The 14,232-nt window shown below is 38.7% G+C and overlaps 2 protein-coding genes across 3 annotated transcripts; one reads left to right on the top strand and one right to left on the bottom strand.

The window, feature by feature from the left end:
• The first annotated feature begins 1,565 nt into the window (after nucleotides 1-1,565).
• On the top strand, nucleotides 1,566-9,525 carry LOC141400664 (uncharacterized). 2 transcript variants are annotated; one of them, XM_073980031.1, is made up of 6 exons: nucleotides 1,566-2,130; nucleotides 2,240-2,471; nucleotides 2,543-2,799; nucleotides 6,328-6,553; nucleotides 8,346-8,960; nucleotides 9,186-9,525. In XM_073980031.1, exons 1-6 carry the CDS (start codon nucleotides 2,063-2,065, stop codon nucleotides 9,435-9,437), a joined length of 1,650 nt encoding a protein of 549 aa, XP_073836132.1. In that variant the 5' UTR covers nucleotides 1,566-2,062; the 3' UTR covers nucleotides 9,438-9,525. The 2 variants fall into 2 exon arrangements, with proteins under 2 accessions (XP_073836132.1, XP_073836131.1); XM_073980030.1 differs by having other exon boundaries at nucleotides 1,928-2,130; nucleotides 8,352-8,960.
• LOC141400663 (ribosome biogenesis protein BMS1 homolog) lies at nucleotides 9,434-13,401 on the bottom strand. The gene is made up of 4 exons (XM_073980028.1): nucleotides 13,305-13,401; nucleotides 11,918-13,232; nucleotides 11,335-11,860; nucleotides 9,434-11,277 (listed from the first exon to the last, which is right to left on the bottom strand). Exons 2-4 carry the CDS (start codon nucleotides 13,220-13,222, stop codon nucleotides 9,596-9,598), a joined length of 3,513 nt encoding a protein of 1,170 aa, XP_073836129.1. The 5' UTR covers nucleotides 13,223-13,232; nucleotides 13,305-13,401; the 3' UTR covers nucleotides 9,434-9,595.
• Nucleotides 13,402-14,232: the final 831 nt, after the last annotated feature.

The following is a 14,232-nucleotide window of genomic DNA, read 5'->3' as shown; positions in this document are numbered from 1 at the left end:
ACTATTCTGGACCATCGCTTGTCATGGAAAAGAAATGTAGAGGAGCGAACGAAGAAAGGACTCAGGGCGTTGGCGTGGTTCACACTTTGGACACTCGAATGTCCTAAAACTAGTTGATAGTCGACTTAAGTTAGGGGACAATGGTTGCGTAAGCGACTATATGCCTACTTCATTCAAGTTTGACTCCTTAACTGTTATCTTCCCAAGCAGAGACGCATGGGCTGAGTGCATATCTCTTCTGGACGGTCTGGCAATTTACGCAGACGGGTCCAAGATGGAAGAAGGTACGTCTACTGCGAGAATCCATTTATAAAAAACTCATATAAGCTTGACGATAATTGCAGTGTTTTTCAGGCGGAGAAATGGCTGAAAGGCAGTCTTACAGGACCGGTGACTATATACATATGTCAAGGCTCTCAAGTCACGGACCATAAATTCAAGAGCTATTCTTGATTATAGAAGAGTTCTGCAGAACATACACGATATCGTAAAGCTATGTTGGGTTCCGGGTCATAGCAACATCATGGGAAACGAGGTAGCAGATGAACTGGCTCGAGGTGGCTCTAGGTCTATCGACTTATCAGTTGATGAAACCGTCCGGCCACCGATGTGCCATTACATCGGCAAACTTCGGGAGATCTTCAATGAGAAAGCACATCAAAGATAGCTATTGGAACCTGGTTGTACGGTATCCAAGGCAATCTGGGCGTGGTTTCCCTACTCTCACTTGATAAGTTCGAGACGAAAATCGCGGTGGGACTTATAATAGGTCACTGCAGAGTGAGGTCCCTAACTTCAAAATGGGACGACAGTGGCATTGACTACAGCAGACAATGTGAAGATGCGGAGGAGATAGAGACTTTCGAACATATGCTTTGTAGGTGTCCATGTTGCAAACAAGGAGATACCGTACACTAGGCAGATATGAGATAGACACTCTAACCTTCCTGTTTAACATAGATCCCATCGTCCTACTCAAACTTGCCAGACAGACAGGTTTGCTAAAGGTCGTCAATGGATAGTAAATCTACCGAAGGTCTTTAATGGAAAGAAGACCTACCGAAGGTCTTCTATAGATAGAAGACCTGTTAAAGGACTTCTATGAATAAAAGACCTTCTGAAGGTCTTCTATGGATAGAAAACCTACTGAAGGTCTCCTATGGATAGAAGACCTACTAAAGGTTTTCTATGGAGAGAAGACTTACTGAAGGTCTTCTATGGATTGAAGACCTAACTGAAGGTGTTCTGTGGATAGAAGGTCTTCTGTGGTTAGAAGATCTGCTCAAGGTCTTCTCCTAGTAAAAGTGTTCTATGGATAGAAGGTCTGCTATTGACACTGAAGGTGTTTTTGGAACAGGCGACTTACTGAAGGTCTTCTATGGATAGAATACCTTGTTAAAGTTGACCTACTACTGGTGCGAACGGCCTACGACACATTGTACGGCTCCACTTATAGAGAAGTTTTGTATTGCTTAAATACTCAATAAATATAAGCCAATAAGAACTACCATTGAAAATTGTGATCCTGCCTGGTCAGGGTTTTACGAGTTTATGAAAAAAAACACACCTAATATAACAACATAACCTTATAAGGTTTATATCCGGAAGATAAACTCTTCCTATTGTTTACAATCAATTTCTGATGTTGTCCTTCGTCCTTGCGCATTGTTAATGTCAGTAGAAATTTGGCGGTGATTTTTTTGTTTTGGTTTATGTTTCCAAGCGGTCTAATCTTTTCGGAAAAACAACATCTGTTTCTAAATTTGCAACAATTGCAAGTTTATTTTTGTTGTTATTGACGTCATAGAAGTTAGTATTTGTTGTGATGGCTAAAGTGGTCACTATGACGACTCTTCATCGATGGTGGCGATAAACAAGGAAATGCATTGAAGCGTCAAAACACTTTGTTTCAATACCCACATATAATCATCATGTTTTCTTTAGAAAACCCGTCGAACTGACAAAAGAAATTTCTCTGACTGTGAAAGAAACCCAAGAAAAAATAAAAATATTATATTTTTTGTTAATTTTATTGAATTGGAAAAAAATATATATTTTCTTCATGTTATCGCCGCGTAAATCCGTTTCGGCCTCAAGTGTAATTTCAGGAAATTGTAAAACTATGAATCCGTAAGTTCTAGAAGCCAGGAAAAGAGGCTTTGCGTGTTCCTTTGAGGGTTACGTCTTTGGGCATTTCAGTTAACCGTTTTATTGATGTTCAATGTTTTTCGTTTTTAAGGACCTCTACAAAAAGTTGCGAAAGTTTGTATTCGAATAGTTCCAAGGGATCGGCCAGCAATATATATCGACGAAAACTTCCCACAACCATGGATGGAAAAGTTGGTGGTTGCATGCGTCAACCGGCATTGATACCTGCAACAAATGAAGTACGTCAGCGTGTCCTGTCGGCCCGAAGATTAAGAATGAAAACCTATCAAAATCAATTGGCAAATGCCCAACAAACCATTGCGGTAAGTAGAAGTGATGTCAAAAAATTGTTGTTTCACGATTAATGGTCAATTTTTCTTTTGTTTGTTTTCAGGAACTAGCCCATGAAAATCGTATTCTTCGAACATTACATAAACGCCAAGATTCTGCCTTGTCCAAGTATGAATCAACCAATGCCGAACTTCCACAACTGTTACACTCCCATGCCGAGGAATTGAGAATGTGGCAAACTAAATATCGTAACCTGCAGGCTGTCAATAAGGATCTGGAACAGAGGCTAAAACAAAAAGAAGCTTTGATATTATCGCTGAGTGATCAAAATAAATACTATGTCCAGCTGAATAAGGATAAGTAAGTATAAGGATAAGTAAAAAAAAAATAATAAGGAAGAAATAATAGAAAAAATAATGTTAACTATTATGCAAATAATAATATTAATTATAATAATAAAATAATTATTATAATAGTAATAATTATAATTGTAATAATACTACTACGAAGAATTGTTATAATAATTATTACTATTATAATAATTAATTAATTGATAATAATAATAGTAATGATAATAGTAATAATAACCAGTAAGGAAAGGATCAAAGTCTGGCGAGGCCGACTATATGATACCCTACACCACTGTGAATATGTAAAATATATATGGAAGCTATATCCAATTCTTAACCGATTTCTATATAATTTTGCACATTTATTTCCAGACCGAATTCAGCCACACATTCCAAATTTCATTGAAATCGGACTTATATAGCGTGTTTGGTACAGAAAAAAACTGAAATCGGCCGAAAATATATATGGGAGCTATATCCAAATCTAAAACGATTCCGATATAATTTGGCACACTTATTTCTAGACCGAATTCAGTCACACATTCAAAATGTCATCAAACTCGGAGTATATAGCGTGTTTGGTGCAGCAAATAAGTGAAATCGGGCGAAAAAATATATAGGAGCTATATCGAAATCTGAACCGATTTCGATATAATTTGACGCACTTATTTCTAGGCCGAATTCAGTCACATATTAAAAATTTCATCAAAATCTGACGTATATAGCGTGTATGGTGAAGCAAATAAGTGAAATCGGGCGAAAAAATATATAGGAGCTATATCCAAATCTGACCCGATTTTCAACAAAAGGAATAGCGTTCTTCCTATGGCTAAACAAATTTTAGTCCCAAATTTTCAGCTGAATCGGACAAAAAATGCGACCTGTACGTTGCGAAAAAACACATGGACAGACGGACGGACATACGACGGACAGACGAAATTGACTCAGAAATATCACCAAAAGGAACTATGAGTCTATTTCGTTTCCTTTTGTATGTTACATACAAATGCACAAAGACATAATACCCCCTACCACAGTGTGGTGTAGGGTATAAAAGGTAAAAAGTATCAGTCGGCATTGCCGACAGAGATATACCCACCCTCAGCCTGTGAGAATTGAAACATTCATCTGTTGACAATATTGAATCTAATACCGGCTACGCAGATTATGTGGCCCTTTTTGAAAGTATGAACTTTTGCCGACAAAAAAAAATATTTGGTTTGAAACTCAAAAGTGCTGCGGAGGATGTACTTGAGGGAATGGACCGACATAGTTCATTTTGGTAGTGGATCTTATTTTGGGAGTCATTACTTTCGATAGATATTGTGCCCACCAGTCATTTCAGTTGGTCACCGTTTAAATTAGAGGTTTTGGACCACTATGTCAGGAAGCATGGACTTGCCCACGAAAAAATGAAATATAGCTTAAACAGGACCACAAGGAGTAGCATCGGTATAATTTTTCAAAGGATCTTCGAACTGAGCATAAACTTTACTTAAACAAAAATGTTGAACTTTTGTGGGGGGTGCAATAAATCAGTAGTCACACGCGGTAATGAACATCTTGCGTGTGTGTGACTACTGATTAAGGAGAAGGCCGATATGGACCATTTCTGAAGTAAAATTACATTTGGACAAAATATTGGGAGATCCAAAGTTCCGTTCACTTTTTTAAGCGGGGTACACACGATCAGTTTTGACTGTCGATTTTTCGGAAATATCGATAAATGTCAAACTGTCCATCAACCACAAAATATTTTGTGGTTGCCTGATGACAGACAAAAATGAACGGCCACACTGGCAATCAACCGATTATTTGAGCAAAACGGACAGTCAAAACTGATCGTGTGTACCCCACTTTACCTTTTTGAGGAGGAGGGGAAGGAAGGTGCGCACCGATAGTGCTCATCTTCAAACTTAAACTATGTTTGGACAAAATAAAATATTACGAAGGCCAAATTTTGGACCGAATTGGCTGATCCGTTCAAGAGTTATCACAGGAGTTTTTACAGCTTTCTGTCTATTTTCGCAGGAAGTATGGACTGGCACCAGGAAAAAAAATACCATCGTAATGCGCAGCGAATAGAAGTTGTTACAACAAAGATCAAATCGATTCGAAAGCAGGCCTTTAACTGCATTTTTCCGAAATTTTGTGTGGGGAGGTACCTGAAGGAATTGCCATATATAGTCAATATTCGAACCTGAACTATGTCTCGTAGAAATATGACGATGGCAAGTATGGAGCAAATCTGTTACTGCCTTCGTGAGTTATCTTGCGCACTATTTTTGTGAAAAGTTTTGAACTTTTGTGGGGGGAGGTGCCTAAAGGAATGGACTCATATGGCTCATCTTCGGACTTAAACTAAGTTTGGAAAAAATATTAAGATGGCCAAATATTGGACCGTATCGGCAGATCCGTTCGAGAGTTATTGTGCGCTCTAACCACTACACATGGTACCATAGGGGATTTTTAACATTTCGGGGTACTGTCTCAGGAAGTTTGAACTTGTCCCTTATAAAACTTGTACCGTCGTAATGGAGGCGGCGAATAAAAGTTGCTACGGAAATTTTCCGAAGGTGCGCACCGATACTGCTCATCTTCAAACTTAAACTAAGTTTGGACAAAATATTTCGAAGGCCAAATTTTGACCGAAGGCTGATCCGTTCGAGAGTTATCATAGGAGTTTTTACAGCTTTCGTCCTATTTTCTCAGGAAGTATGAACTTGCCGCAGAAAAAAAATTTTACCATCGTAATGGCAGCAGCGAATACAAGTTGTTACAACAAAGAACAAAGCGTTTCGAAAGCAGGCCTTAAACTGCATTTTCCCGAAATTTTGTGTGGGAAGGTATCTGAAGGAGAGTCCAACCTGATCTATTTCTCGTAGAAATATTACGATGTGCAAAGTATGGACCGAATCGGCAGATCCGTTCGAGAGTTGCGTTCCAACCACTACAGGATTTTTCGAGGTATTTTCTCAGGAAGTTTGAACTTGCCCCTGATAAAACTTGTACCATCGTAATGGAGGCGGCGAATACAAGTTGCTACAACAAAAATCAAAGCTTTTCCAAAATTTTGTGTGGGAGGTATCCGAAGGAGTGGACCGATAGAGTCCATATTAGAACATCATGTATGTCTGTTAGAAATTTCACGATGTGGAAAGTATCGACCAAATCGGTTACTCCGTTCAAAAGTTATCGTGCGCACAAATTTTCGAACTTAAACTAAGTTTGGACAAACTATTACGAAGGCTAAAGTTTGGACAAGTCGGTTCATCCGTTCGTGCGCACCATCCAGACAGACGGACCGACATTGCTGAATCGAATCCAAATTGTCTGAAACGGTTTTTTTCCAAACATACTTAAGGTCTAAAACCATTATTTCGATTAGACACATTTTGTCCGTATGAAATTTTTGACATTTTTTCTCAAAAATATTAAAATTAAGCACCCTGGCATTAGACAGCATCTTTTCAACGAAGACGCTTTTTTTCTTTCACCAACAGCAGATAATAATAATTTTTTGTTTTCTCTCTTCTAGGAACCTTGAGGATCGTCAAAAATTAACCGAAAAACTTCAATCCCTGGAGACTCGTTTACAGGAAAAGGATAATGATTTAAAAATGATGGCTCGCAAAATGCAACTGGAATCTAAACAGGCCAAACAGCAATTGCTAGCTGCCAACAACAAAACCAAGGAAGTCCTAATGAAATTGGAAAAAGCCCGCCTTGAGTTATCGGGATTTCGCAAATTAGAAGAATTGCAGGTAATACATTTCCTTCAAGTGAAGAACTTATATAGGCCGACACTGTGGTGTGATTTCAAACCAATAGGATGTAATTTAGAATTATGGGGGTTATTCCAAAAGCAAATTCCCCGTGAGTTTTCTCACTCTCTGCCTTAAATTGAAACGGCGGAAAGACAAAACTCTCGGGGAATTTTCATCCATATCACAGATGCGTTTTCCCGCACGCCAGCGTCGCTGTGTTTTGTTTATCTTTTTCGTTGTTACAACATAAACATTCGCGGATCGCTTTGTAATTTTATTTTTAATAAAATGGTTTGTTGTAATTGTTTAGATGCCGACTGTGTTTTAAAAAGTAAAAAAGTATCAGTCGGCTTTGCTGACAGATATATACCCTCAGCCTGTATAAATTGAAACAATTTTTTTCTAAAAAACGTATGTATTTAGGGATATTTAAAAATTTTGAGCGTTTGATTTAAGATCAAAAGTTTTGAGGAGGAGATATTTAAAAGAATGGATCTACATTGACCATTGTGGAAGTGGATCTCCAGCCACTACTTATGGCGCCTATGGGGTTTTTACACCCTTCGGGCTGTTTGCTCAAGAAGTATGGACTTGCCCCTGAAAAAAACTTTTACTATCGTAATTGAGACAGCGAATGCAAGTTGCTTCAACAAAAATCAAAGTGATTCGATATCAGGTCTTAAAGTGAACTTATCCGAAATTTTGTGTGGGAGGTACCGGATGGAGTGGACAAATATTGTCCATATTTAAACCTGATCTATATCTAGTAGATATATTAGGATGTGTAAAGTATGGACCAATTCGGCCAGTCCCTTTAAGAGTTACGGTACGAACAAATTTTCCGAACATTTTTGAACTTTTGTGGTGGAGGTACCTGAAGGAATGGACCGATATGAATTATCTTCGAACTTAAACTATGTTTGGACAAAATATTACTAATGCCAAATTTTGGACCGAATCGGCAGATCCGTTCGAGAGTCTTGCGCTCCAACCACTACACACGGTGTCTTAGGGTTTTTTTTGCAACTTTGAGGCTATTTTCTCGGGAAGTATGGACTTGCCCCTAAGGAAACTTATACCGTCGTATAGGGGCAATGAATACAAGTTGCTAAAACAAAAATCAAAGCGATTCGGGAGATGGCCCCAAACTGAACTTTTCCGAAATTTTGTGTGGCAGTTACCCGAAGGAGTGGACCGATTGAGTCCATACTGAAACCTTAAATAAGTCTGGTACAAACGTACGTTGGGCAAAGTATGTACCAAATCGGTTACTCCCTTCAAGAGTAATCGTGCGCACAAATTTTCCGAACATTTTCGAACTTTTGTGGGGGAGGTACCGGAAGGAGTGGACCGATATAGCCCATCTTCGATCTTAAACAAAGTTTGGGCAAAATATTACGAAAGCCAAAATTTGAACCGAATCGGTTCATCCGTTCGAGAGTCATCGTGCGCTCCAGCCAGACAGACAGACGGACAGACAGACGGACGGACGGACATTGCTCAATCGACTCCAAATTGTCTGAAACACATTTCGTCCAAACATACTTGGGGTCTAAAACCATTATTTCGATGAGGCACATTTTGCCCGTATGAAAGTGTATATACCCTTCATAGCCTAAAGGCTGAGGGTATAAAAAGGAAAAAAATCCTAACAGAAACGCTGTTTTAATTTTGCCTTAAATTCTTTTTAAGAGAAATTTTGACCATCTATGATATAGATACACGTTTTTATATAGCCCCCATATAACGCTACAGCCGGATTTTCACCACTTTATTTTACTTTTCTCAGTTACAGGACAAATTCAATATGAATGCACCGAGACGTCACAAAACCAACACCAACAATGATGAACACAAGGATTTGGAAAAGTTAATGTTTCACACGGCAGATGGTGAAACAACTATAGATGATTTTGAGGGTTCCAATAGTCAACGTTCTCAACGGTCAACGCTGAGCAACCATACCGTAACACAACGATCAAAAAACACCGTCAAAAAGATGATTCAAAATGGTATTAGCGATAGTCCAAAGCAAAATCATTCTGGCAAATCAATTGCCATATTGCGACGCATTGATCAGGGCGATGGTGATGCTGGCAAGGCACAAGCCACTGACAATTCTAATTACACAGCTCCTGTACATTTATTGCAACAGCAACATTCGATGAAGAAAAGTGATACCACTTCAACAGAATATGAAGATGATTATGAACAGGATGAGGATGAAGAAGACACAGAAGAACATAATTCATCCAATGAAGATGAAGATTCAAATAGAAAGCACGATGATGGAGGTCACCACAGTAATGATAGTGGTAATTTTATTAGCAACATTGATAAGAATCTGGAAAAGGATATGTACGAAGACAATGGTGATTATTTTAATGGACAACAAAAGCTTGAGGTAATTCAAATTTACAGCAAAATTTGAAATGTTTACTAGTGGGGAAGTTCTTACTAGGAAAATAAGTGTAGCATAATAAGGAAAAAATTAATTTAAATTTCGGAAGTATTCTCCTTTCCAATTAATAACAAAGCGATATGGTGAACATGAAAAATTCCCCACCAGTAAACATTTCAAATTGGCTTCTTTCTTAGTGAAATCCTTTTCATTCTCTTCCACTCACAGCTTCCAAATACCGGTAAGAAGATTCGCATGAAAGAAGAAATCTCCAGCATACGCAAACAAATATCCGATGACTATAAGGAACGAGAGGCATTTTTAGATACATTTTGTCGCCAGGCAACCAGTGGAGCCTTAAAAGATGACACTCCCAAAAAACGAAATAGCATAGCCGTTGAACACGCTGTTATTGGAAATCGCAAACATAAACTATTGGCCGCACTTAAAGCCATTGAAGATAACAAGAGTCAGGATTAAATTACAAAGGATTTGTTTCTTTCTATATTTTTTAATGATAAAACATTTCTTTATACAAATAAAACTAGAAACTAAAAACTTAACTTAATTGAAACTACCCCAATTCCTTATGATAAAGGAAAGCGGAAAGGGAAATAGAAGATTTCCTTCAAGGCGGCTTATGTTTTCGTTTTACCCTTCATTTTACTAAGAGCCCTTGAGACTTTCTTGCGCAGTTCCTTTTGCCTCTTCAATTTGGAAAGCTCTTCGGCCTTCTTTTGCAATTTGAATTTCTTTACACGCAGCTTAGTTTCGTGGCGATCCTTGTTACGTTTCTCCTGATAATTGGTTTCGATCATGTTCATAAGTTTGGCCACCTTTTGTTCGTGTGGTGAACGTATAACAGCCACACGTTCTGCCTTCTCGGCGGCAGTCAAAGGACCCATCTTAGGTTTATCCTTATAGGGAAGAGCTCTTTGCAGACTTTTGGGTATAACCAAGGGACGAAATACTTTGGGTTGTCTTTTGATTTCGGTATACAAACTATCCTGTTGGGCTTCATTCTTAATTTGTTTCTCTCTCTTTAGTTGACCCAAGGTCTTCATACCCTGCCAGTGAAGTTTCTGTTCGGGAGGCAGTAATAGAGTAGTAACTGGAGCATAGAAACGATGAACATCTACCCGGAACCAGGTGCGGCAGAATACAATGTCACTCAAAAGAATCTTGTCTTCGAAGGTGGCCCTATACGAACCCTCTGGTGTGTGATGGGCCTTCTTAATTTGACCCCTTATACCAGAAACAGTTTTAATTTTGGCACCTTCGAATTTGGCCACTTCCAGGCTGGTATTAAACATGCCCTTAATAAAGGCTGATTTTTGGTAAATCTTAAATGGATGACCCACAAGTTTAAGTTTCTTCATAATTTGGCAGGATTTGTCCAGTTCAGTAACACAACCGGTAGCAGCAATTCTAAAACCAATACGTTTCAATTCTTCTTGGTCATGGCGTACAGTTTGCAAAGCCAAGAAACCGGTATTCTGTGGAGTAATGGGGCCCCAGAAAGTCATGCTACACGTAACATGTTCTGGTGTATATTTCAGATAACGGTGGCGGAAGTTATCTTCAACCTTGGCATAGACGGCCACCGTTTGGAAACGTCTCCAACCCATGGAGATGATGAGGGGATCACCGGATTTAAGGATCTTTTTATACCAACGATGTTTCTTGACCTTGCAGTTGACATAGCCAATATTTTCTTCGGCCATATTAAGGCCACCAATCAGCACTGGATAGGTAGGATCAAAGTTTTCAATGAATTCTGCAGGCAAACCGTTGAAACCCAAACGCACATACATGCCAGCACGATAACCTTCGATTTGGACTCGCAAATCGTTATCCAAATTCTCAAATTCGCTTTTATTTAACAGTGACTGCTTTTGGGCTTCTGCTTTGAGGCTTTCATAGTAATCGTGGTCACCCTTAATACGGCCATCATCTTCCTCCTTTTCTCCTTTGTTGTCATATTCTGCATCAAATTTGGCTTTGAGTTTTAATTTTTTGGCCATAATTTCTGCCTTGGTAAGATTTTCCTCTTCAACGCGGGTCATTTTACGTTTTAGGCTTTCCTTACTTTCGCCCGCTTCTGTTGCTGGAGCCTCTCCTTCCTCTTCGGTTGGTTTGCCACTTTGTTTCTCGCCCGTCTCAAGATCCTCAAAGTCACCATATACCTCACTCTCCGCATCACTCATATCATCGAGACGTAACAGATTTTCAGCATCCTCTGAAGCTTTCCATTTTCCCGTAACAAAGCAATTGCGTATGAGGTCCTTATTGGAATCATCCAACCAATTACGTGTACTCTCTGCAAATACTTTCAAGATTAGTATCGTAAAATATCGTTTAAACTCTTCACACTTACCAAAATTATCCTCAAAGAAACAGGATTCGAACTTATCTCGCAAATCTTTATCTTTTTGCATTTCGGTTTGCTTTTTAGCTGCCACCTTGAAAAGACCACCAATAGCATCATCTTCTTCTGACTCTTCTGCTGACTGTTCGCCATTTTCTTTGGCTGATTTCTTGAGTTCGCTTTGCGTGTAACAACCATATACCAAACGCATTAAATTTTTAGATTCGGAATGACGCTGTAGAAAGGCATCTCTTGCCTTTTCCGCCAAGTTTTCTTTCCAACTCATGTTGTTGGCAATAATGGCTTCTTCTTCGTCTTCTTCATCATCATCATTTTCCTCATCACTTGAATTTGTGTTCTGTTTCGATTTCTTCAACTTGTCCAAATCTTGGTAATCATCATCGTCTGAAGATTCTTCTTCCGAGTCGTTGTTTTTAGACTCATTTTGGGAATCCTCATTACGCCAATCATCACCATCAAATTCATCTTCTTCCTCGTCACCTTCCTCTTCATCATCATCCACACCTGAGTCATCCTAAAAAAAACAATTTAAGTAAATTTAAAGGAATATTGCAATTTTAGACCACCATACCTCTTCACCCGATTCATCGTCATCTTCCTCATCACCTTCACTCCCCACCTCATCCTCTTGAACAAAATCTTTCGACTTTATAGCAACACCATCCGAAAACAATCGGAATTCTTGTTCATCGATTTGTTCATCCACTGTTTGTTTTTTACCAATCAGCTTTCCCACCAGATCCTCCTGTTCTGTTACCTCGGCGGTCTTTTCTTTGTGACTATGAGACCCCTGCAACTCTATATAGACAGCATCCTTGTCATACACAATACCACCAACACCAGACATTGGGGCATATAACAAACGTTCCTTCTCCAAAAGGGTACGTTTCTTTTCAGTACCCGGCAGAGGACATGGATCCGAAATAGCACTTAATTCATCAATACGAGCGTCACCCAAACCCGCAATATGCACCATATGTTCTTGCTTAAGTGGAACTCCTCGCACATAGCCATACAATACCACATCACGATCGCACTTTGGATTACGTCTTATCACATCTGTATTGGTAATATCTTCAACACGATCCACCACAACATAACTATGGGCACCACGCCATGTCAAAGGTCGGAATTTCATTACCGATATGAAACGTCCCAAATTCTTTATTTCATTTCGTAAATATTCACCATGCAGAAGACCGGACAAGTAAAATAACTTCGCTCCATCATATACCTCGGTCCAGAAACGATGTTTCAATTCTTTCTTTCTTTTCCTCAATTGTTTGGTATTCTTGATCATGTCCAAATGTGTCAGGACACCCATGATTTTAGGCATACCATGGACCTGGCAAATATTCAAGAATTCAAAAATTTCCATTTCAAAGCCATAACTAGCGTCGCACATAAGCAACACCAAATCGGCACATTTGGCCACATCTATCATGGAGTTGATGTCATTGTTACACTCCAACAAAGTGATGCGGCGTTTCTTGGACGTCACAATGGTTATGGGACCTTTAATGTCGTTCACATTTGTGCGGGTAAAACTTTTTATCAAATTATTTATCAGCGTTGTTTTGCCCACTTTAGGTGGACCCACAACTGCTATTAAAACTGGCGGTGGTTCATCTGGTGTCTGATCAACAACAGGAATATGTTGTTTCTTGGCTGTTAAATCTTCCTTGCGTCGAAAGTTTCTTTCAGCACTGATGGCAGAGTTAATGGCAAATGCCTTTGGATTTCTTTGACGTGCGCTCAAGGTAGGTTCCTTTTGATTCGACTCCTTTTTGGCTTTTAGTTTCTTCTTTTCGGCCTTAACACCAGATTGTCGCGCACGATGAGATTTCTTCTTATCAATTCCTTCATCTTCCGGCATTTTTGTGTCACTTTAAATTAAGGAAATCGGAAATTATATGTTTTATTCTGCTTCTCAAAATTTAATATAATGTTCTATTTACACGTGCCGCGAAGGGATACGTAGGCTTATTTCGAACCAAGAAAAACAAATTTTTTGACAACCGTTGCAGTATTGTATTTTCTATCTTTGTAACTGGGTATTTACACAAGACGATTTGTACAAACCTAACAAGGCGTTTACACCAGACAGTTTGTCTTCAAATACAGCTCTGATTAGCTAATACATACATTATAGTACGTGGTCTGTTCCACTACTGCAAGAATCTACTAATTTTTACTTGGTCTGTTCCTGTACTGCAAGAATCTACTAATCTTTACTATTTTTTCCGATATCATAAAGGGAAAATTGTTATCGTAGTAAAAAATAGTAGCTTATTGCCGGGTTAACCCACTTCGAGAGGATTTATTTGACGTTTGCGCTATGGAATTGAAATTTGAAATCCAAACCCACTGGGTTAATCCGGTTAAGTGTAACCGGGGTATTACTTGGGGTCAAAGCATATTTATAGCCCGTTTCCACGGTACGTCGTTCGTTCTCTATTCGTTGTTCGACCCATAACTACGAATAAATTACTTATTTCCCCACACAAAATTCAATGAACGAACGACGATTTTTCTACGTTGTTCGATTAGAAATACTCTCTGAACGACGAATAAATATGTCCCATCCCTAACAAATGAGAGAATTTATCGAAAAAATTAATTATGACATGTCTAAATTCAAAATTGAAAAATTTGTTGAAAACACAAAAATTTTTAGAAAAAAGGAAAAATATGAATGAAAATTAATGAACTAAACATTTTATATAGATGCAGAAGGAAGATTGTTGTGTTTCCTTCTTAATTCCATACACATTTCTTGTCCATTAGTTCAAAATAGCGAAAAAAATCAGAAACAAAAAGGAAACAAATGACTGAAGTCTGTATACACAAACATTGTTTTGACACGTCTCTCTCTCTTTAATTTTG

This window comes from Musca autumnalis, unplaced genomic scaffold (assembly GCF_047663935.1).
Source record: "Musca autumnalis isolate F117 unplaced genomic scaffold, ASM4766393v1 scaffold_4, whole genome shotgun sequence".
NCBI lineage: Eukaryota > Metazoa > Arthropoda > Insecta > Diptera > Muscidae > Musca > Musca autumnalis.
The sequence above is the reverse complement of the archived record's forward strand: the minus strand, read 5'-3'. Positions and strand labels throughout refer to the sequence as shown.